General features: G+C 46.5%; 1 protein-coding gene across 1 annotated transcript in view; it reads left to right on the top strand.

Moving 5' to 3' along the window:
* LOC144599537 (nucleotidyltransferase MB21D2-like) overlaps window positions 1-21,673 on the top strand; it is a 30,680-nt gene extending 9,007 nt beyond the window's left edge. Inside the window, exon 2 of the mRNA XM_078410545.1 lies at window positions 10,526-21,673. Within this exon, the coding sequence (XP_078266671.1) occupies window positions 10,526-11,796 (1,271 nt within the window). The 3' untranslated portion in view covers window positions 11,797-21,673. The remainder of the gene's footprint in view (window positions 1-10,525) is intronic.
* The last annotated feature ends 530 nt before the right edge of the window (window positions 21,674-22,203 follow it).

Raw genomic sequence — 22,203 nt, 5'->3', positions numbered from 1 at the left:
GGGGTTACTTGAAATTAGAAAAATCGACATTCATACCACTGGGTTGTAAGCTGCCCAAGTGAAATAAGAGGTGCTGTTCCTCCAGTTTGCATGTGGCCTCGCTCTGACAGTGGGAGGAGGGGATTGTGTGGTGAACCAGTCTGCGTGTGTCTGTGAGAAGATTAAAGAGGATTGCAGTCACATTGCTGGCTCTGCACAATGGGAACAAAGCTGGCCATTGAGTTATGGCAGAGTGGTTATTATGAGTACAGGGGTAGGGTCAGAGCCATTTTAATACCCTCCTCCACTTACTTTGCCATTGTCCAAGGAGTAGGTAAAGTGAGTGACTGTTGCCTTCGAAGATGTTGCTGAAGGTTTGCTGTGACCCACTCACATTCTTTTCGCCTGCTTTGTTATTAACACTGAACAAGTTAGTCTCATCCTTGCCCTCCACGTCCCGCCCCCTTGTGCCCCAGCAGGACTTGCAACTATTTACAGTGCGCTCCATAATGTTTGGGACAAAGACCCATCATTTATTTATTTGCCTCTGTACACAATTTGAGATTTGTAATAGAAAAAATCACACGTGGTTAAAGTGCACATTGTCAGATTTTATTAAAGGCCATTTTTATATATTTTTGTTTCACCAGGTAGAAATGACAGCAGTGTTTATACATAGTCCCCCCCCCCCCCCCCCCCCATTTCAGGGCACCATAATGTTTAGGACACATGGCTTCACAGGTGTTTGTAATTGCTCAGGTGTGTTTAAATGCCTCCTTAATGCAGGTATAAGAGAGCTCTCAGCACCTAGTCGTTCCTCCAGTCTTTCCATCACCTTTGGAAACTTTTATTGCTGTTTATCAACATGAGGACCAAGGTTGTGCCAATGAAAGTCAAAGAAGCCATTATGAGACTGAGAAACAAGAATAAAACTGTTGGAGACATCAGCCAAACCTTAGGCTTACCAAAATCAACTGTTTGGAACATCATTAAGAAGAAAGAATGCACTGGTGAGCTTACTAATCGCAAAGGGGCTGACAGGCCAAGGAAGAAAGCCGCAGCTGATGACAGAAGAATTCTCTCTATAATAAAGAAAAATCCCCAAACACCTGTCCAACAGATCAGAAACACTCTTCATGTGTGAATTTGTCAATGACCACTGTCTGCAGAAGACTTTATGAACAGAAATACAGAGGCTACACTGCAAGATGCAAACCACTGGTTAGCTGCAAAAGTAGGATGGCCAGGTTACAGGCTGCCAAGAAATACTTAAAAGAGCAACCACAGTTCTGGAAAAAGGTCTTGTGGGCAGATGAGATGAAGATTAACTTATATCAGAGTGACGGCAAGAGCAAAGTATGGAGGAGAGATGGAACTGCCCAAGATCCAAAGCGTACCACCTCATCTGTGAAACACGCTGGTGGGGGTGTTATGGCCTGGGCATGTATGGCTGCTGAAGGTACTGGCTCACTTATAGGCACATCCTATCTGCTCAAGTTCAAACAAATGCTCCAAAACTCATTGGCCGGCAGTTCATTCTACAGCAAGACAATGATCCCAAACATACTGCGAAAGCAACAAAGCTAGAAAATGGTCAATTCATGAGTGGCCAAGTTAATCACCCGATCTGAACCCAACAGAGCATGCCTTTTATATGGTGAAGAGAAATTGAAGGGGACTAGCCCCCAAAACAAGCATGAGCTAAAGATGGCTGCAACACAGGCCTGGCAGAGCATCACCAGAGAAGACACCCAGCAACTGGTGATGTCCATGAATCGCAGACTTCAAGCAGTCATTGCATGCAAAGGATATGCAACAAAATACTAAACATGACTACTTTCATTTACATGACATTGCTGTGTCACAAACATTATGGTGCCCTGAAATGGGGGGGTCTGCTGTAATTTTTACATGTTGAAACCAAAATGTATAAAAATGGCCTTTATTAAAATCTGACAATGTGCACTTTAACCACATGTGATTTTTTTTTTTCTAATACAAATCTCAAATTGTGGACTACAGAGACAAATAAATATATGATGGGTCTTTGTCCCAAACATTATGGAGGGCACTGTATCTTCTCCCTCTCCCTCATCCCTTTCTCTGGCTTTGCAAATCTTCAATCCGTCTCTGTCTCGCACCTTCTGCCTTTATATCTGGCCTTTATTCCAACCATCTGCCTATTAACCCCCCTCCCCCTCGCCTGCTTCCACCTATTACCTGCCATGCTTTGAATGCCCTTCCTCTCTCCTATCCTTCTTCCTCCCCAGCCCCCCCCCCCCCGGATCAGTCTGAAGAAGGGTCCCAACCTGAAATGTCACCAACCCATCTTCTCCTGATGCGTTGCCAGACCTGCTGAATTACTCCAGCACTTTGTTATTTTGCTTTGGTAAACCGGCATCTTTCCTTGTTCCTTGTCTCTTGAGTAAAGAACATTCACGAGGTTCTAGAGTAGTAACTCATGCATTCCCTCTCTCCCTGTCGCTCCCCCACCCTCGGCATCTTACTAGTTTCACTGTCGTCCTGTTGAGTTTCACTGTTTGTATCCCTTCGTTATCACCTCTTCCGCAGCCAACAATGGACCATTGTGGGCTCCACCTTTCCATGGTCTGATTTGTTCTGAACTTTTTCATACCTCTATTTTCCCTCTCCCCTAACTCTCAGTCTCGACCCAAAAAAGGGTCTCGACCCGAAACCTCACCTTTCCTTTTCTCCTGGGACACTGTCTGATTTGTTGAGTTACTCCAGCATTTTGTGTCTATCTTCGATCTAAACCAGCATCTTCAGTTCCTTCGTATACATTATAGAGGTTTTGTCGCTTACAATAGAATTACAAGCAATATTTATTATCTGATTTCCAGTTTCTTTGAAGTTTTGCTTTCAGCTGCCAAATTCTGCTTCTAAGACTTCAGGGGCTACACAAGATGTTAGTGAAGCCTAACAGTACTATACCCATTTAAAAGTAACTGGAGTAGATTAAGAGCTCTCATGGATTTTTAATGGATTTTTAAGGTCACATCTGATGAAATTTATTGAACGTCTAAAGTAACTGAAGTCTGAGGGGAAATGTCCATTGGCTGAAGGGCAAAGCACTAGTGGCAAGATAATATTCCATGTCAATGGCCTTTGATCAGAAAGCATTTCCGCCCAGTTCCTATCTGTTTGTGGATCTATATATGGATTTTGGGAGGATAACTAAGCCCAGATCGAATTTTACTAATTGAAAAGTTCATGATACAGAAGACAAATTTATCTTCACTGGTTCAGCTGATATGCCAATGGCGAAGTTGAAAGATAGAGCAAGGAAACAGGCCCTTCGGCCAACCAAGTCCACGCCAACTATCGGTCACCTGTTTACACTGGTTCTTTGTTAACCCGCTTCCTCATCCACTCCCAGCACGTGGTCTTCAGCCCACAATGTGCTCCACTTGATGCCAAGACCAGCTGTTATCTGCCTGCACATACTCCATATCCCTCCATGCCCTGCATATCTGTGTGCCAATCCAAAAGTCCCCTGAATGCCAGTCATATCTGCCTCCACCGCCTCCCCTGGCAGTGCGTTCCAGGCACCCCCCACCCTCTGTGTATGTAAAAAAAAAAACTTGCCCCACACATCTCCTTTAAACATTGTCCCTGTCATCTTGAAGCTGTGGCTTCTGGCTTTTGATATTTCCACCCTGGGTTAAACATTCTGACTATGTATCTTATCTCTGCCTCTCATAATAATAATTTTTTATTATCAGTTCTCTCCTCCAACTCTGGCATTCCAAATCTGTCCAACCTCTCCCTGTAGCTCATGCACCCTAATCCAGTCATCATTCTCGTTTAAAAAAAAAAAAGTCAATTGTGGATTTTTATAGAAGCTAGTTAACCCACATACCCAAATGTCTTTGAGATGTGGGAGGAAGCCGAAATAAACCCACACAATCACAGGGAGAACATGAAAACTCCACCCAGGCCGCACCCGAGATCGGGATCGAACTTGGGTTTCTGACGCTGTGAGGCAGCGGCTCTACCAGCTGATTTCAGCAGGGTGGTATAGTGGTGCAGTGATAGAGCTGCTGCCTCACAGCGCCAGAGACCTGGGTTTGGTCCCGACCTCGTCTCCCTTAGACCACGTGAGTTTTCTCTGGGTGCTCCAGTTTCCTCCCACATTCCAAAGACGTGCAGGTTTGTCAGTTAATTTGTCCCAAGTGTGTAGAATAGAACTAGTGTATGGGTGAACGCTGGTCGATGCGGACTCGGTGGGCCGAAGGGCCTGCTTCCATGCTGTATCTTTCAACTAAACAGCTGCGCCACCTTGGTACAGCTGAATTGAAAACACATGCCCTACTGTACGTGTACCTTGCTATTGATGCAGTTTTGTTTGCTGGGCATTGAATTTAGGTTTGGTGTTGTAATTGCAGAAAAACTGGGTTTGTAGAAGGGTAGAACTAGGGCAGCTGGTGTTTAAGAGTGATGCTGTGTAATTTGGACAAGGACCAATATGTGCTTGTGCCAATACATACTTGGCACTGACCACAAAGATCCAGCTAGCAGGATTAAAGCAGCTTTCCCCTGCAGTGCCATCCAGCTTTGCACGTACCCTTTGTACATGCCATGACTGGCTGGGACCAGAATTGCAAATGTTGAATTACTGGTGAAACCAAGGCCAGATTTAGCAAGCTGCCAAGGCACTGACATTTAAAGGTTCAAGCTTTTTAAACAGCTTAATCGATTTAAAGCAAAACAGAAACACGGATTTCACTTGCAGCTAAAATTCTTGGAGATTTGCATGCAAAGTTATTTTTGAATACGATGTTTAAAAAAATTTCAATAAGGGCAAAACAGTGGCGCAGCGGGTAGAGCAGATGCCTCACAACGCCAGAGACAATAGACAATAGGTAGGTGCAAGAGTAGGCCATTCTGCCCTACGAGCCAGCACCACCATTCAATGTGATCATGGCTGATCATTCTCAATCAGTACCCCATTCCTGCCTTCTCCCCCATACGCTATCCTTCTCCGCTATCCTTAAGAGCTCTATCTAGCTCTCTTGAATGCATTGAGAATTGGCCTCCACTGCCTTCTGAGGCAGAGAATTCCACAGATTTACAACTCTCTGACTGAAAAGGTTTTTCCTGATCTCTGTTCTAAATGGCCTACCCCATATTCTTAAACTGTGGCCCCTGGTTCTGGACTCCCCCAACATTGGGAACATGTTTCCTGCCTGTAACGTGTCCAACCCCTTAATAATCTTATATGTTTCGATAAGATCCCCTCTCATCCTTCTAAATTCCAGTGTATACAAGCCTAGTCACTCCAGTCTTTCAACATATGACAGTCCTGCCATTCCGGGAATTAACCTAGTAAATCTACGCTGCACGCCCTCAATAGCAAGGATATCCTTCCTCAAATTTGGAGACCAAAACTGCACACAGTACTCCAGGTGCGGTCTCACTAGGGCCCTGTACAACTGCAGAAGGACCTCTTTGCTCCTACACTCAACTCCTCTTGTTATGAAGGCCAACATTCCATTGGCTTTCTTCACTGCCTGCTGTACCTGCATGCTTCCTTTCAGTGACTGATGCACTAGGACACCCAGATCTCGTTGTACGTCCCCTTTTCCTAACTTGACACCATTCAGATAATAATCTGCCTTCAAATTATTACCACCAAAGTGGATAACCTCACACCTATCCACATTAAACTGCATCTGCCATGCATCCGCCCACTCACACAACCTGTCCAAGTCACCCTGCAACCTCATAGCATCTTCCTCACAGTTCACACTACCACCCAGTTTTGTATCATCTGCAAATTTGCTAATGGTACTTTTAATCCCCACTAGTCACTGCCTTCCATTCTGAATGGGACCCATTTATCCCCACTCTTTGCTTTCTGTCTGCCAACCAATTTTCTATCCATGTCAGTACCCTACCCCCAATACCATGTGCTCTAATTTTGCCCACTTAGGAGATACTGTAAGAGTCTGCGGACGCTGGAATCTTTAGCAGGTCGGGCAGCATCTGTGGAGGGAAATAGACAAATGATATTTAGGGTCCTGACCCAACACATCTTCTGACCATTCACTCCACAGATGTTGCTTGACCTGTTTAGTTTGGTGTCACGTGTACCTAGGCACAGTGAAGAGCTTTTTGTTGCATGCTAACCAGTGAGTGGAAAGACTATACTTGATTGCAATTGAGCCACCACAGTGTACAGATACATAATCCTCTAGCTCTCCACAGCTGTATGACTCTTCACTCGAAACAATGAGCTAATGAACTCAAAACTCCTCAATTAACCATACTTGTGCCACTCTGTAATCCCATGTCTTTGAAAGTTTCTGAAACTTCAAGTTTTTAGCCTTTTAAAGCATTACCTTCCAGCTTGTAACTGGAGAGTTGACCTGCCTTCAAATACTTCCTCTGTTTGGATGGCAGGCCCTCTGTTTCACCTGTGCAAACTGTATCTTAACACTCCTTGACACATTCTTTCCCCTCTCCTTCACCACTTGGTGAATAGCCACAGCTTCTACGATTACGACTGACAATGTTGTTTGATGCTCCAGTGTTACAGGGAGGGAATGGTTCTAATCACGGACATTGAAGGAGATTGTCTGGCTCGCAGTGATGGCTACCTGTTAGTGATGGACGATAAAGGTGGAAGCTCTTTGATAGGGACAAAGTGCTGGAGAAACTCAGCAGATCAGGCAGCATCTCTGGAGTAAAAAGGACGTGATGTTTCAGGTCGGGACCCTTCTTCAGATTGAATGTAGGGAGGTTGAAGAAGATTTGGAAGTGAGAAGAGACGAGGAGCAGTGAGTCTCACAGAACTCCTGTCAGAGAGAGGAAGAGAGCTTCTTCAAAGTAGGCATACCCCAGCCAAAATGTAGAAACAAAGTTCATGTGGAATGAACTGCAGATGCTGGTTTATACTGAAGATAGACAAAATATTGGAACAACTCAATCTGAAGAAGGGTTCTGACCCGAAACATCACCATTTCTTTTCTCCAGCGATGCTGCCTGACCCGCTGAGATACTCCAGTATTTTGTGTCCATATTTGGGATAAACCAGCTTCTGCAGTTCATTGCCACACGGCTTGATTGTAATCATGTATAGTCTTTCCACTGACTGGGTAGCACATTGCAAAAAGCTTTTCACTGTACCTCGGTGCACGTGACAATAAACCAAGGTAAATTAAACTGAACCAGCAGTTTCTGTTCAGGAGGTGCTACCTGAACCGGGTCTTTCCCAGGTTTTGTCCGACTTCCGGCATCTGCAGTTTACTCTTCACAGCTGGAAGGTGAAAGGTACCGGTGTCACAGTGACGTGTGGGGTGGTGTGACCTGGATGACTGTGGCTTCTTGCTCATGTAACTGCTGACTGCAGGGAACTGCTTCCACTGCTGGAAGGGCAGAGGAATGCTGTCTCCAGTTGGGGGAGGCGTTTGATTCTAAATCCCAAGGTGAACCTTCAGTGATCAGGCAGTGGGAAGATAGCGAGTCTCTCGGGACCACGGCTCTCTGGAAATATTCCACTGCGGAGATCTGAATCTTGCACTGCTGTGCTGTGTGCGGCAAACTGACACACTGCAGGTAATAGTCATAGAACCAATGGGCGGCACAGTGGCTCGTCAGGTGGAGCTGCTGCCTCACAGCGTCTGAGACCTCGGATCGATCCCAACTTTAGTTTACAGATATAGCATGTAAAACAGGCCCTTCAGCCCACTGAGTATGCATAAACCAGTGATACACTAGCACTATCTTTCACAATAGGCAAAACTTACAACTTTTACAACCTGCAAATGCACATCTTTGAATTGTGTGCGGAAACCTGGAGCTCCTGGAGAAACCCCACGTGGTTACAGGGAGAAAGTACAAACTCAGTACAGATAGCACCTGAGGTCAGGGTCGCACCTGGGTCTCTGGCACTGTAAGGCAGCAACTCTACTGCTGTGCCACTGTGCTTGCCCCGTGCCCTTGGGCACTGTCTTTGCGGAGTTTGCACCTTCTCCCTGTGGCCGCGTGGGTTTCCTCAGGGAGCTCTGGTTTCTTGCCACACCTCACTGGGTTTGTAGGTTAATCAGCATCTATAAATTGCCCCTGGTGTGTTGGGGGTGGTTGCAAAAGTGGGATCATCTAGAGCTAGTGTGAACGGATGATCAATGGTCAGCGTGGACTCTGTGGGCCGAAGGGACTGTTTCCACAGTATCGTGACCATTCAGCCCACTGTAATCATGCTGACCCACTGCCCATCTATGTCCCTCCACTTGACCTATTGCCTTCTATGCATAGACAATTCAACTGCTTGTCCAAGTACATGAATGTAAGTCCCTGCGTCCACTGCATTGTGCCCTAGATTCCAACCATCTTGTAGGTAACAGCATCTGATCGCCATCTGAAACTTGTTGTTTTAGACATGGCGATCAGATGCTGTTACCTACAAGATAATGGTACCTACAAGACAATGGGTGACCTCCTGGTGAAACTTCTGTTCTACCACAACACAATAGATTGGATTAGTATGTAAACTTGATTCTGACCTGATTAAGCTAATTTTTAAAGCGGAGAGTGACAGGTTCTTGATTACTAAGGGTGTCCAAGGTTGCAGGGAGGGCGGGAGAATGGAGTTGAAAGGGGAAGGTAGATCAGCCATGTTTGAATGGCAGAGTGAGTAGACCCGATGGGCCGATTGGTCTTATTCTGCTCCTATGACTCATGAACATATTAGTGCCACTGGTAGGTAGTCATTGAAGCATGTCACCTTCCTCCTCTTGGGCACTGACCGGTATTATTGAAACCTTTTTAAAGCAGGTTGGAGCCTCAGACCTCAGTAGTGAAAGGGTGAAGATGTTTGCAAAAACTCCAGACAGTTGGTCTGCACAATTAACTTGTCTGCTTTGTTCTCTCTGCTTGCCTCTGTATTTTTGCTCTTTCAAGCTGTCGTACACTTGTACAGTTTAGTTCCAAAACCTTGCAGAATTCGAAACAGGATTACAAAGATGGTGGAAGGGAATGATTAAAACTCCTGTTAACAGACCCCTCTGGGAGTGAAGCAGTTTTAAATTATATCATTAATTCTATTTAGCTACACTAGACTTTGGGTAATTACTCTTTGCTTTTGTTAAATTCCTCTTCCTAAATGTACATTGGCATTTAATTGATTTGCAAGTTAAAGGCTCCACCCATTTGGTGCCAACGATTGCAGTAAACCTGGACAGCATCGTTGCTCCTGGCTTAGGATGGGTGGTCTTAAAGTGCAGGAGTGGCTCAGGCAGCATCTCTGGAGATTTGTAAGTTAATTGGCCTCAGTAATTTGCCCTTTGTTAGGAAGTGATTGAGAACATGGGATAACATAGAACTAGTGTGAACGAGTTTGATCGTTAGTGTGGGCCGAAGGATCTTTTTCCATGCTATATCTTTCAATTGACCACTTCAGGTCATACCTCAACACTAATTCACTTGCATTACATTATTTCCCAATGAAGCCAGCAAGTTTAACACAAATCTTGCAATGGTTATAAGCAAAAGACAAGAACAGCGCCATCTTTAATGTAATAACAAGGAACTGCAGATGCTGGATTATACCAAAGATACACTGTAGATACAAAGTGCTGGAGTAAGTCAGTTTTTCAGCTAGCATTCTCTAAAGAATGCAGGTGGGTGACGTTTCAGGTTGGGACCATTCTTCTGAAGGGTTCTGACCCAAAACATCATGTACCCATGTTCTCCCGAGATACTGCCTGAGGAGGGGTTCCAAACTGAAACTCAACCTACTTATGTCATCCAGGGATGCTGCCTGAACCACTGAGTTACCTGCTTAGGAGGCAGGTTTGGCATGCCCCCAACAACTCTCGCCAACCTCTACAGGTGTGCCATAAAAAACATTTTATATTGCACCACAGCCTGTTTTGGGAACGGCTCCATCCAAGACTGCAAGAAATTGCAGAGAGTTGTGGACACGGCCCAGCCCATCACACCGACCAACCTCCCTTCTATTAGCTCTGTCAACACTTAACGCTGCCTCAGCAAGGCCACCAGCATGATCAAGGACCTAGTCTCACCCCGGGCACTCCCTCTTCTCCCCTCTCCCATCAGGTAAGAGGTACAGAAGTTGGAAAATGCATACTTTCAGATTCAGGGACAATTTCTTCCCAGTTGTTATCAGGAAACTGAACCATCCTATCACCAACTAGAGACTGGTCCTGAACTTCCATCTATCTCATTGGAAACACTCAAACTATCTGTAATCAGACTTTATCTTGTGCCAAACATCATTACCTTGATCTGTAAACTGTGGATGGCTTGATTGCAATCATGTATAGTCTTTCCACTGATTGGATTTCACTGGATAGCAGAAAAGCTTTTCCCTGTACCTTGGTACATGTGACAAAAATAAACTAACCTACTGCAGTGCTTTGTGTCTAACATTACTATCTTGTTCTATCAGCCATGATTGAATGGCAGAATAGACATGATGGGCCGATTGGCCTAATTCTGCTCTTATGACTGTGGGTTAGGAATGAGTTATTTGCCCAAACTGACTGCCTTTGTTTGGTTTCAGGCATGGTCCAGAAACTGGACCAGAAGCTGCCCATGGCGAACGAGTATCTGCTGCTGTCTGGTGGAGTCCATGAAGGGGTGGTGGACATGGACCTGGAGGAGCTTGGCTACTACGTCCGTGGGACGGATTACGACATGGACTTCACCCTCCTGGTGCCGGCCCTCAAGCTGCACGATCGCAACCAGCCGGTGACCTTGGACATGCGCCACTCGGCCCTCTGCCACTCCTGGCTCAGCCTGCGCCTCTTCGACGAGGCCACCATCAGCAAGTGGAAGGACTGCTGCACTGTGGTGGACCACGTCAACGGCGGCGCCAACTACTTCTTCTCGCCGACCCGGGTGGCGGAGTGGTTCCACCAGGCCATCACCCTGGTGCTGGAGGAGGTCCTCAAGAAGCCCCAACGTGGGATGCCCAAGGTGGAGAGGGTGGAGAAGAACCAGACGGTGATCTCGGTGGTCCTGGCCGTGGGCTCCAGCCGTGTCCTCTACGACATCGTGCCGGTGGTCTCCTTCAAGGGCTGGCCGGCGGTGGCCCAGAGCTGGCTGATGGAGAACCACTTCTGGGACGGCAAGATCACGGAGGAGGAGGTCATCAGCGGCTTCTACCTGGTGCCGGCCGCCTCGCTCAAGGGCAAGAAGGAGAACGAATGGAGGTTGTCCTTTGCCCGCAGTGAGGTCCAGCTGAAGAAGTGCATTTCCACCAACCTCATGCAAGCCTACCTGGCGTGCAAGGCCATGATAGCGAAGCTCCTGTTCAAGTCCCGAGCCGTTAGTCCGTACCACCTGCGAAGTCTGATGCTCTGGGCTTGCGACCGTCTTCCGCCCATGTACTTGGCCAGGGAGGGCTGCTCGGCCGGCTTCCTTCTTGGCCTGCTGGACGACCTCCAGCATTGTCTGGTAAACCGCCTCTGCCCCAACTACTTCATCCCGCAGTGCAACATGTTTGAGCAGCTGTCCGACGAGATGGCGCTGCTGTACGCCCGCCGGCTGGCCTCGGTACGCTCGGACCCCGGTGAACACCTGCGCACGGCCATCGAGCAGGTGCGTGCCGCCAACCGGCTGGCAGAGGGGTCCCCGCAGAGGGGCAACGGCTCGGGCGCGCTCTCCTCCTACTCGGACGGCGGATGCGGGGAGGGCCGGCCGCAGGAGGACCACCTGGCCAAGAAGCTGCAGCAGCTGGTGACCGAGAACCCGGGCAAGTCCATCTCTGTCTTCATCAACCCCGACGACGTCACCCGGCCTCACTTCCGCATCGACGACAAATTCTTCTGAGCCAACCGCAGGGCGGAGTGTCGAGTCTGTGGCCCTCGCCAGGCAGTAACACCGCAGAGCTTCCTGAAGCAGTATCGTCCAAGTCACACCCGGGCTCTGCACCACGGACTAATTAAGGAGTCCGGGAAAACCCGGTGTTTGCTTCCTCAGACTGACTTAAGTTGTCGTTTCTGGTGAGCTGTCCAGTTTGGGATTGCCCTGAGAAGGGTATTAAGACTCCAGAATGAGCAGCGTTTCTGCAGTGTGTACAGTGAGGTTACTTTCCAGAGACCTGGGGTGTGGTAGTGTTTGGTTTGGGCGGCGCAGTGGTGCAGCAGTAGAGTTGCTGCCTCACAGTACCAGAGACCTGGGTCCGATCCTGACTAGGGGTGCAGTCTGTACGGAGTTTGTACGTTCTCCCTGTGACCGCGTGGGTTTCTCCGGGTGCTCTGGTTTCCCCTCGCACTCCAAAGACTTGCGGATTTGTATATTCAGGGGACCATTTGCCCTTCAAAATTTGTTGTTTTAATTCTCAGTATTTAGTTGGAGGTACGCCACCAAGTGTCTCCAAATCCTGGCATTAACCCCTTTTGAAGGTCTTTGCGCTCACTCTTGTGTGGCCTACGATTGGTTTAGAATGTTCTCAGCATGGCCAATAAAGACCACGTATGTTTTACTTGTGCTGAGTGAGCTACAGATGGCCCAGGTCAGTCTGAAGAAGGGTCCTGACCTGAAACGTCTCCTATCCTTGTTCTCCAGAGATTACCGGCCCCGCTGAGTTACTCCAGCACTGTGTCCTTTTCATGAGTGAGCTGAAGATGGCCTCCATTGCAATGGGTCAGCAAAGGATGTGAGAGTAGAATAAAATTCCTCTCATAATTCGGTGACCACCGGCTCCTGGTTGATTGTCTTGCAGGCTGGGGCGTCTGAAGGAGGAGGTATGATGGCCGGTTTGTATTTGACGATTGTGCCGTCTGAATTTAGCACTTTTCCGGCCACTCCTGCAGCAAAGGATCTGGATGAGGGATAGTAGCAATCCATTGCCCAAAACCTGTGGTGGGCACGGCTGTGGGAGCCCGTGCCTGGCTGTGCTGCCGAGGTGGTCTCCTTGCTGCCCAGTTGGATATTGGTGAGCGGAGATGCTGTTGATGCAAAAAGACACTGCTCTTCAACTGGTCCATACAGATATTGTGGATCAGTGTGTTTTAAAGGCATTCTATTCATCACCTCCACCCCCCTAACTGTGGATGCTAACTTTGTGATATTTATTTATGGACCAAGTTGCGATCTCAAAGTTTTATTTGCTCACAGTGTCCTATACCAGTCTGCCCAATGTCTTGAACAAACTCTTAATAAATCTTTTTACATCTACTAAGGAAGTTGGTTTGGGGTTTGACCCACTGTCCATGTTGGGCCTAAATGCAGTAGTAAGGTTATTGCCACTGCAAATCCTGGCCTGTCATCTTTCGTCTTTAATCACTAGCGGTGACACAGTGGAGCAGCGATAGAGTTGCTACTTCACAGCGCCAGAGACCCAGGTTTGATCCTCGCCTCGAGTGCTGTCTGTGTGGAGTATGTGCATTGTCCCTGTGACTGCGTGGGTTTCCTCCAGGTGCCCTAGTTTCCTCCCTCAACCCAAAAACCTGCAGGTTTGTGTGATATGTGGTCCTCTGCAAATTGCCCTAGTGTGTAGGGAGTGGGTGAGAAAGTGGGATAACATGGAACTAATGTGAGCGGGTGATCACTGGTTGATGCGGACTCCGTGGGCTAAAAACTAAAACTGTAGGTTGTGACTCAAATGATCATCCAGGTGCTTATTAAACCTGGGCAATGTTCCATTAATCTGAACTCCTTGCATAGCGAGATATGGATGGTGAGAAAACTCGGTCTTGAGTTTTCCTTGTTTTTAATTATGTTCAGGGTACTGGTCATGCATTCAAAGAACTTGAGACCGCACTGTAGAAAGCTTCCACACCAGTTGGCTTGAACTGTGAAATCAGCAGTAGCATCTCTCAAGTGAAAACATGTTCACCGTCCTTGGTTTTGAAACCACTTTCACCATCCAACCGTAATTTATCTTTGTCAAAATCGTGTTAATTCTGGACTTTTAAATGCCAACTAATATCTGGTAACATTCATTACTGAAGGGACTACACTATCGTCAGCAGATAAGTGTTGGGATTTGGGAATAGTGCATTTAAAACTTTGCCCTTTGAAGTTCATCCAATTATTGGATATTGCCTGAAAATTCTAACCTTTAAGGCAGATTAGTCCATTTATTCTAGTTTTTCAACCCACATCCCAGTGTGGACAATTTTTTAAAAAAAAGACAGGATCAAGAGCAAGTAGTTCAAATGGTTCAGTGGTATTTTATTAGTTAGATTTAGTTCTTGGGGTAAAGGAATCGAGGGATATAGGGAAAAAGCAGGAACGGGGTACTGATATTAGATGATCAGCCATGATCATATTGAATGGCGGTGCTGGCTCGAAGGGCCAAATGGCCTACTCCAACTATTTTTCTATGTTTCTATATTTCTATTGTCACATGTACCTAGTTATAGTGAAATTCCTTTGCATACAGTGCAGTATAATTCTCAGGATACACAGGTGTAATCATATCTAAGAGTGCAGGACCAGAAGGTTACACTAAGACAGCACACAAGGTACAGCAGTAGAGCTGCTGCCTTGCAGCACCAGAGACCTTGGTTTGATCCTGACTAAAGGTACTGTCTGTATGGCGTTTGTACGTTCTCCCTGTGACCGCGTGAGTTTTCTCCAGGTGCTCAGGTTTCCTTCCACACTCAACACATATGGTTTTATAGGTTAATTGGCTTCAGTTAAATTGTCCCTAGGCTGTAGGATAGTGTTAATGTATGGGGTGATCACTGGTCAGTGCAGACTTGATGGGCCAAAGGGCCTGTTTCCGTGTTATATCTCTAAAGTCTAAAGAGTCACCACATTTCCAGCACCATTTTCAAGTCCAAAGTGGTTAACAATGTAGAATCTTATCCTGGCCACAAAGGCCCATTGTCTTGGCGATTGCACTGGGTCGGAGTAGCAGGGCTTGGCCTGGCCAGGCGATGTTGTTGGTGTCCTGCTCTGTGCTGCTACAGGTCCATGCTTGGACACAGTGCCTACTCCATATCATACAACACAGTTGATTTCACTTTAGATCTACCTGATCACAAGGTAATGTTTTAAAATCCGCAATGGAATCTATCTTGCCCAGGTGCCACTGTCAGACCATACGGCATAAGAGCACAATGAGGCCATTGGGCACATCGAGTTTACTCCGCCATTGGATCATGGCTGATCTATCTTTCTTTCTCATCCCCATTCCCCTGCTTCTGCCTGTAACCTTTTGACACCCTTACTTATCAAGAACCTATCGATTTCTACAACCCAATCATGGCCTCCACAGCCGTCTGTGGCAATGAATTCCACCGATTCACCACTGCCTGGCTAAAGAAATACCTGCTCATCTCCATTCTAAAGGTATGACCATTTAATCTGAAGCTGTGGCCTGTGGTCTGAGACTCTCCCTTGTCCTTAATCATCATTGGTGGGTTTGGACCCAAACCTGTTTCCAGTTCCTATGCAATTTCTTGGCCCCATTCAGTGAATCTTGTGAATCAGGATTGAGAAAGAAAGCAGTTACTGTAATCCTGTGCTTGTTTCACGAACAATGCAATCTTTAAACTGTGGCCAATTGCCGTGGACTTCTGCCTCGATGTTTACTACCTGTTAAAATTCACAGGATCGCTGCAATCTGATTTGCATCTTTAAAAAACCCAACTAAATGTAATTTCTGGAGAAACTACACATCACTTGTGACCAGTTGTGTTTTAGGCCTGGGTTTTACTATTGGCACATGCACCAAGGTAGAGTGAAATGCTTTGTTTTGCATGCTATCCAAACAGTTCAGATATACCATACATAGATACAATGTTCAAACTCGAATATGGTAGGTAGGGCCAAGGGGAAGATGCAGAGTAGAATATAATTTGCAGTTTTAGTCATAGTCATACAGTATGAAAACAGGACCTTCGGCTCAACTTGCCCACAATGACCACCATGGCCCCTCTACACAAGTCCTACCTGCCTGCGCTTGGCCCATAGTCCTCTAAACCTAGCCTTTACATGTACCTGTCCAAATGTTTTTTTTATCATTGTGTTAGTACCTGCCTCAACTACTCCCTCTGGCATCTCATTCCATACACCCACCAACCTTGTATTGATACAAAAAGAATGGCCTGTTTGTTTACATTTGACCCATATCCATCTAAGCCTTTCCTATCTCTGTACCTGTCTAAGAATCTTTTAAATGATATTGTACCTGACTCAACTACCCCCACTGGCAGCTCGTTCCAGATACCTTCCACCTTCGGGTTCCTATTAAATCTTTCCCCTATCACCTTAAAACTATGTTCTCTGATTCTTGATTCCCTTACTCTGGGTAAAAGACTGCATCTACCCAAACCATTCCTCTCATGAATTTATACACCTTTATAAAATCACCCCTCATCCTTCTGCACTCCAAGGAATAAAGTCCTAGCCTGCCCAATTCCTCCCTATAGCTCAGGCCCTCGAGTCCTGACAACATGTTCGTAAACCCTCTTTGCACCCTTTGCAGCTTAACACTGTCTCTGGAATGGATGTGCTGCAATGTCCAATGTCCTCAATGGGATAGAGGTGAATCGAACAGTATCTTGTGGGAGGACAGTTCAGAAGCCTGATAACAGAGGGTGGGTTCTTATGTGAGCCAGGGCTGTAAGTAGAGCAAGGGAGACCCAATCTTACTGTATGTAAATTGGCCTAGATTATGTGGAGGTCTGGCAGCGATGAGTGCTGTTATCAACCTTTCAAAGCATTTCACTCCCGTTCATATTAGAGCCACCACCTCAGAAGCTGCGTCATTGTTGTCAGTGCTAATGTTAGCATTTGTTATCTCTTTTAATCATATCCTTGTAGCGAAGCTTTGATCTGTGGCCTCTGTGTATTGATGACCTTCCTGTTTAGCGCCACTTCTGGGATGTGTCCATTTTCCAACCTGTGAACATGTCCAAGGCAGTGGAGAGGCTTCTGCTTGATGTTCGGCATGTTGGTCAGGGAGAGGAAAGGTTCATTGGTTGTTTTTGTTCTCCTATGAAACTCCCAGGATGTGACGAAGACAGCAGAAATTAAAAAAAATATTCAATTTCAGGTCTTGATGTAGGTAAGATGTCCAAGCTTCACTGCTGATGGGTGTGAGTTTTCAGTTCTTCCATGCCCGTTTGGTTCGCGTCCTGAAGGTAGTTGCTGCCTTTCCTGTACATTAATTGCTTTGCAAATCCAGAGGGAAGCCATTTGTCACTGTCAACAAATTCACCTACCTAGGATCTAGTGTCCAGCCGAGTGGTATTTAGGGTGATTTCATGTGGGAGTGGAGTGCCCTGACCCATGACAACGGTCGTCTTAACGCTAATTGTCAATTGACGCTGATTAGTTTAGTTTAGAGATACAGCGTGGAAATGGACCCTTCAGCCCACGGAGTCCGTGGTGACCATCGATCACCCCGCTAACACTAGGGACAATTTACAGTTTTGCCAAAGCCAATTAACCGACAAACCTGCACGTCTTTGGGGTGTGGGAGGAAACTGGAGCACCAACATGGTCATAGGAGAGAATGTACAAACTCCGTACAGACAGCACCAGTGTTCAGGATTGAACCCGGGTCTCTGGTGCTGTGAGACGGCTGAGATCTACCGCCGCGCTACCATGTTGCCCATAATGATGATCCCTGGCAGGTGGGTACTGTCCATGGTGCTGATGTGCTCTGGCGTGTGGGTGCTGTCCATGGTGTTGATGTTTTATCATATCATATCATATACATACAGCCGGAAACAGGCCTTTTCGGCCCTCCAAGTCCGTGCCACCCAGTGATCCCCGCACATTAACACTATCCTACACCCACTAGGGACAATTTTTACATTTACCCAGCCAATTAACCTACATACCTGTACGTCTTTGGAGTGTGGGAGGAAACCGAAGATCTCGGAGTAAACCCACGCAGGTCAGATGGGTACTGTCCATGATGCTGATCTTCATAGAAACATAGAAAACAGGTGCAGGAGTAGGCCATTCGGCCCTTCGAGCCTGCACCGCCATTCAATATAATCATGGCTGATCATCCAGCTCAGTAACCTGTACCTGCCTTCTCTCCATACCCCCTGATCCCTTTAGCCACAAGGGCCACATCTAACTCCCTCTTAAATATAGCCAATGAACTGGCCTCAACTACCTTCTGTGGCAGAGAATTCCACAGACTCACCACTCTCTTCAGCTCCTCCTGGCCGATCTGCTGGTAACAGGGGCCAATGGCACGGCCATAACTCCAGAGTTACCAAGATGCTGTCGGGGCAATTAGTATCTGTTGCATCTGATGTTCAGAAAGGATGTGTGAAAATAGGACGACAAATTCCTTTGCCCTGTGAAGCTTCAATTTATCTCTGTAGGAGGCAGCTCCAGGTGACTAGCTCAATCTCGCCAAGTTTGAGGGAGTGGATTATGGAGTTAGAAAACTTCCCGGTTCAGATGATCCACTGTGATTTATCAGCCAAAACTTGAGTTCTGAATCCATGGGGCCTGTGCCACATATTAACGTACTCAGCATTTTAGACCGAGGTGAGAAAAGCTCAATTTTTAAGCTGCTTAAAGAGCAAAACTGGGAAATATATACACTGTTTCCACTAGTGGGAGAGGTTAAAATGAGGGGGCAGTCATTTCAAAATGGTGTTTATAGAAATCTCATCTCGTCGTGGATCTGCGGAATTTTCTATTCTAGAAGGTTGTGGAAGATTGGCATTTAAAGAGGTAGATCATTTTTTAAAGGATGAGGGAATTGAGGAAAATGGAGAAGGTGCCTGGAGTTGACAGGACTCCTGGGGGAGAAAAAGGGAATGATATGGGATTTGTGGGCAGCATGGTAGCGCAGTGGTAAAGTTGCTGCCACACAGTGCCAGAGACCCAGCTTCGATCCTGACTACTGGCGCTGTGTATATGGAGTTTGCGCGTTCTCCCCCTGACCATGTGGACTTTCTCCGGGTGCTCTGGTTTCCTCCTGCACTCCAAAAATATACACGTTTGTAGGTTAATTGCCTTCGATAAATTGTCCCTAGTCTGTAGAGCAGTGCTAGTGTATGGGGATCACCGGTCATCGTGGACTCGGTGGGCCAAAGGGCCTGTTTCCGCGCAGTATCTCAAGTCTAAAGTAAAGAAATCAACTGGATGGGCCAGAAGAAGTTGGTATGGACTCTGGGCTGATGGGTCTGCTCTTTTGCCATGCAACATGCCTGTTCCAGGATACATGCAGAAGCCACTGTGTTGGGCACGTGTGAAATGCAGATCTACCAGCAAACTCCCTTGGGTTGGGGTGGGTAACGAGGCAGATTGACAATATCTCCATCCATTGGAAGGTGAGCACGAGCAGATGTGGATCACTGGAAGGCAAGTGCAAGAGTCACCACTTCATTGTTCCATCAACACCAAAGGTGGAAGCAGACAACAGGAACAAGATCTAGCAAACCTTTTGCAAAGGTGTTAGGAAAATATTTAATAATCAGGACCTCAACTTTAGAGGAACAGTGTGAAAACAGGCCCTTCAACCCCCTGCGTCCACGCCAACCATCAATCACTCGTACACTAGCACTATCATATACACTCGGGACAATTTACAAAAGCCAATTAACCTCACCATGCTGACGGAGTTTACGGAACAACCTTCTTTGTAGCAACAGGTTTTCATGGCCGACATGTACAAAACCTGCACATATTTGGAATGTGGGAGAAAACCAGAGCAACCGGAGAAAACCCATGCACTCGCAGGGAGAACGTCCAAACTCCGTGCAGATAGCACCTGGAGCCAGGATTGAACCTGGGTTTCTGGCGCTGTGAGGCATCAACTCTACCACATATCACTGTGGCCTCCTGAAAGGAAAATAAAATATCTGGATTAGCTGAATCTTGTATTGGTCAGTGTGGAAGCAGGGCTTTGGTACAGATAAATGTTGGTGGCAACAGTAGGTGAGAGACAGCACTGGAAGCAGTGACCAAGCCCCTTCCTTGCAGACTGCAGTGTTCAAAGTGACCTTACTGTGAAGAGTGAGATGTGGCTGCTGACCATACTTATTTTCCACTTCAGGAACTTTAGGCTGCGGTTGCTCGTGTTGAACAGAAGGTGATTCCTGGCATAGACCAGAGAGTTACCCAGTGCTGAACTCGGGTATATGGTAGAACATTGACCATTGCAAGGCACCTATTTGGGAGACTTCAGAGTCGCTTCCAATGTCCTTGTTGACCATGCACAGCACATGACCAAGGGCTGGTCACAACATGACTGAATTCTTCCATAAAGGAGGAGCCTTGCAATGGTCAATGTTCTATCATACTCAGGTTCAGCACTGGGTTACCCACTGGGTTATGCCAGGAGCCACTGCCTGTTCAACACTAGCCACAAGGTGCTGGGGTAACTCAGCGGGACAGGCAGCGTCTCTGGAGAGAAGAAATGGGTGTCGTTTCGTGTCAAGAACCTTCAGACTGATTCCACAACACTAGGCACTGCAGTCTAGAGTCCCTGGAGTGGAAAATGAGCATCATCAGCGGCCACATCGCACTGAAAAATTGTTTTAAGATGTATCTAGATTAATATTAATAAGATAGTAGGGGTTTTATTTTGAATCTAAAAGACCCATTTAATGTTAGCATGCAACAAAAGCTTTTCAATGTTCCACGGTACACGTGACCATAAACTAAACTATGCTGGAGTAGCTCAACGGGTCAGGCAGCATCTCTGGAAAAAAGGAGTAGGTGACATTTCAGAGTCAAGACCCTTCATACGCCTCATTAATGTGGACTCGAGGAACTGCAGATGTTGGTGTACACAATATGCTGGAGTAACTCAGCAGATCGGGTAACATCTCTGGAGAACCTGGACAAGGCCTATCTGTGGTCTGCAGAGGCACTGCCAGACCCGCTGAGTTGGTCTAGCTACATGTCTCTTTTTATCACCTCTAGTTAATCCTGGTTTATTAGAGAAATGTAGGAGCTCAAATTGACCTTTCAGTTGGTTGTTCACTTGAAGTAAACTTTCTGCCAACCATTCAAGATTTGTTTGTTAGCTTATTTTGATGATCTGGCCTGCTCTGCTCTGTAAATGAAAGCACTCTGCATACTAACATGGTGGTCAAATTGTACCACAGCATTTGAATGACAAATTTGCAATTATGAAGGTTGGTTGCTTGTATATTCCTTTTCAGGGCATCCAAAAACACTTTCTAACCAACTAAGTCTTTCATTGTATATAAAAGTACGCCCAATTAGTGCACAGCAAGATCTCACTTGTGGCAATGAGATGCGGGGACACTTTTAATGGTTGGTGGTTGATTTTGGCCCAAGTCGACCGACATTGCCTTTGGAATCGTGCCTTGAAGTTCCCTCAGCACATCTGAGTAGGTTGCTGCACTGTGACATCTTTGAGGACGCCACATCTCTCGGTGCTGCATCAAATCCCTTGACCTGCGGATTATGTTCCAGTTGTGCCTGTGGCTCCGACCCTATGCAACACCTTGGTTCTGGCAGAGATGACTTCTACCTACTCACCTCTGAGGTCGAGGGGCACGAACACTGGAGGGGTCACTGAGGAAGAGTTGGCAGCCTCCACTCAAAGGATTTACTGATCTCCATTAGAAGCCCTTGTGTTATTTTGGTGATTTCATTGACTTGGGGTGGGAAGAAAAGAACAATGTGAAATCTATTAGAATTACAAACAAGGATTTAACTGCTGTTTGCAGTAATCCTAGGCTCCAAGGGTTAAAACTTAAAATTGGCAAAAATATGCAATCTAATTATAAAATAAAATCTTCCAACATTGAGACAATATTCAATGATGCTGTGTTGTTATTTGGGATTTAACTATGGAGCTTTGTGGTTTATGCCAATCTTCTGGGAAATGTGAAACGGCTAGCCAATAAATACTATCTTGCTCTTCCCAACATGTCTGTCGTGAGGGACTCCAGGTCTAAAGGATTCATGTGCAGGCTATCACTGTTCAAGTGGGTTACAGTGCTGGAGCTATCAATAACTCCAGTATATGTGGGTGATGAGTGAATCTCCCATTTGTAGGGTTGACTGGTCCAAACGGTTAGAGGAGTGGGCTCTACAGTGAAGGACACAGTGCTGGAGACACTCAGCTTGTCAGGCAGCATCACTGGAGATCACAGGTGGGTGATGTTTCGGGGCAGGACCCTTCTTCAGACTGGTATCAAGCTGTGTGTTCAGAGGTGCTGAGATTGGAGTGGGTAAAGGGAGGAGAGAAGTCAAGACAGTTGCCTGCAGTTGGAAATAAAAAGATCCAGAGAGGGTAGAAAACTGGCAGAGAGGTGGTGACGAGGA

Source organism: Rhinoraja longicauda, chromosome 13 (assembly GCF_053455715.1).
Source record: "Rhinoraja longicauda isolate Sanriku21f chromosome 13, sRhiLon1.1, whole genome shotgun sequence".
NCBI classification, from domain to species: domain Eukaryota; kingdom Metazoa; phylum Chordata; class Chondrichthyes; order Rajiformes; family Arhynchobatidae; genus Rhinoraja; species Rhinoraja longicauda.
The sequence above is the reverse complement of the archived record's forward strand: the minus strand, read 5'-3'. Positions and strand labels throughout refer to the sequence as shown.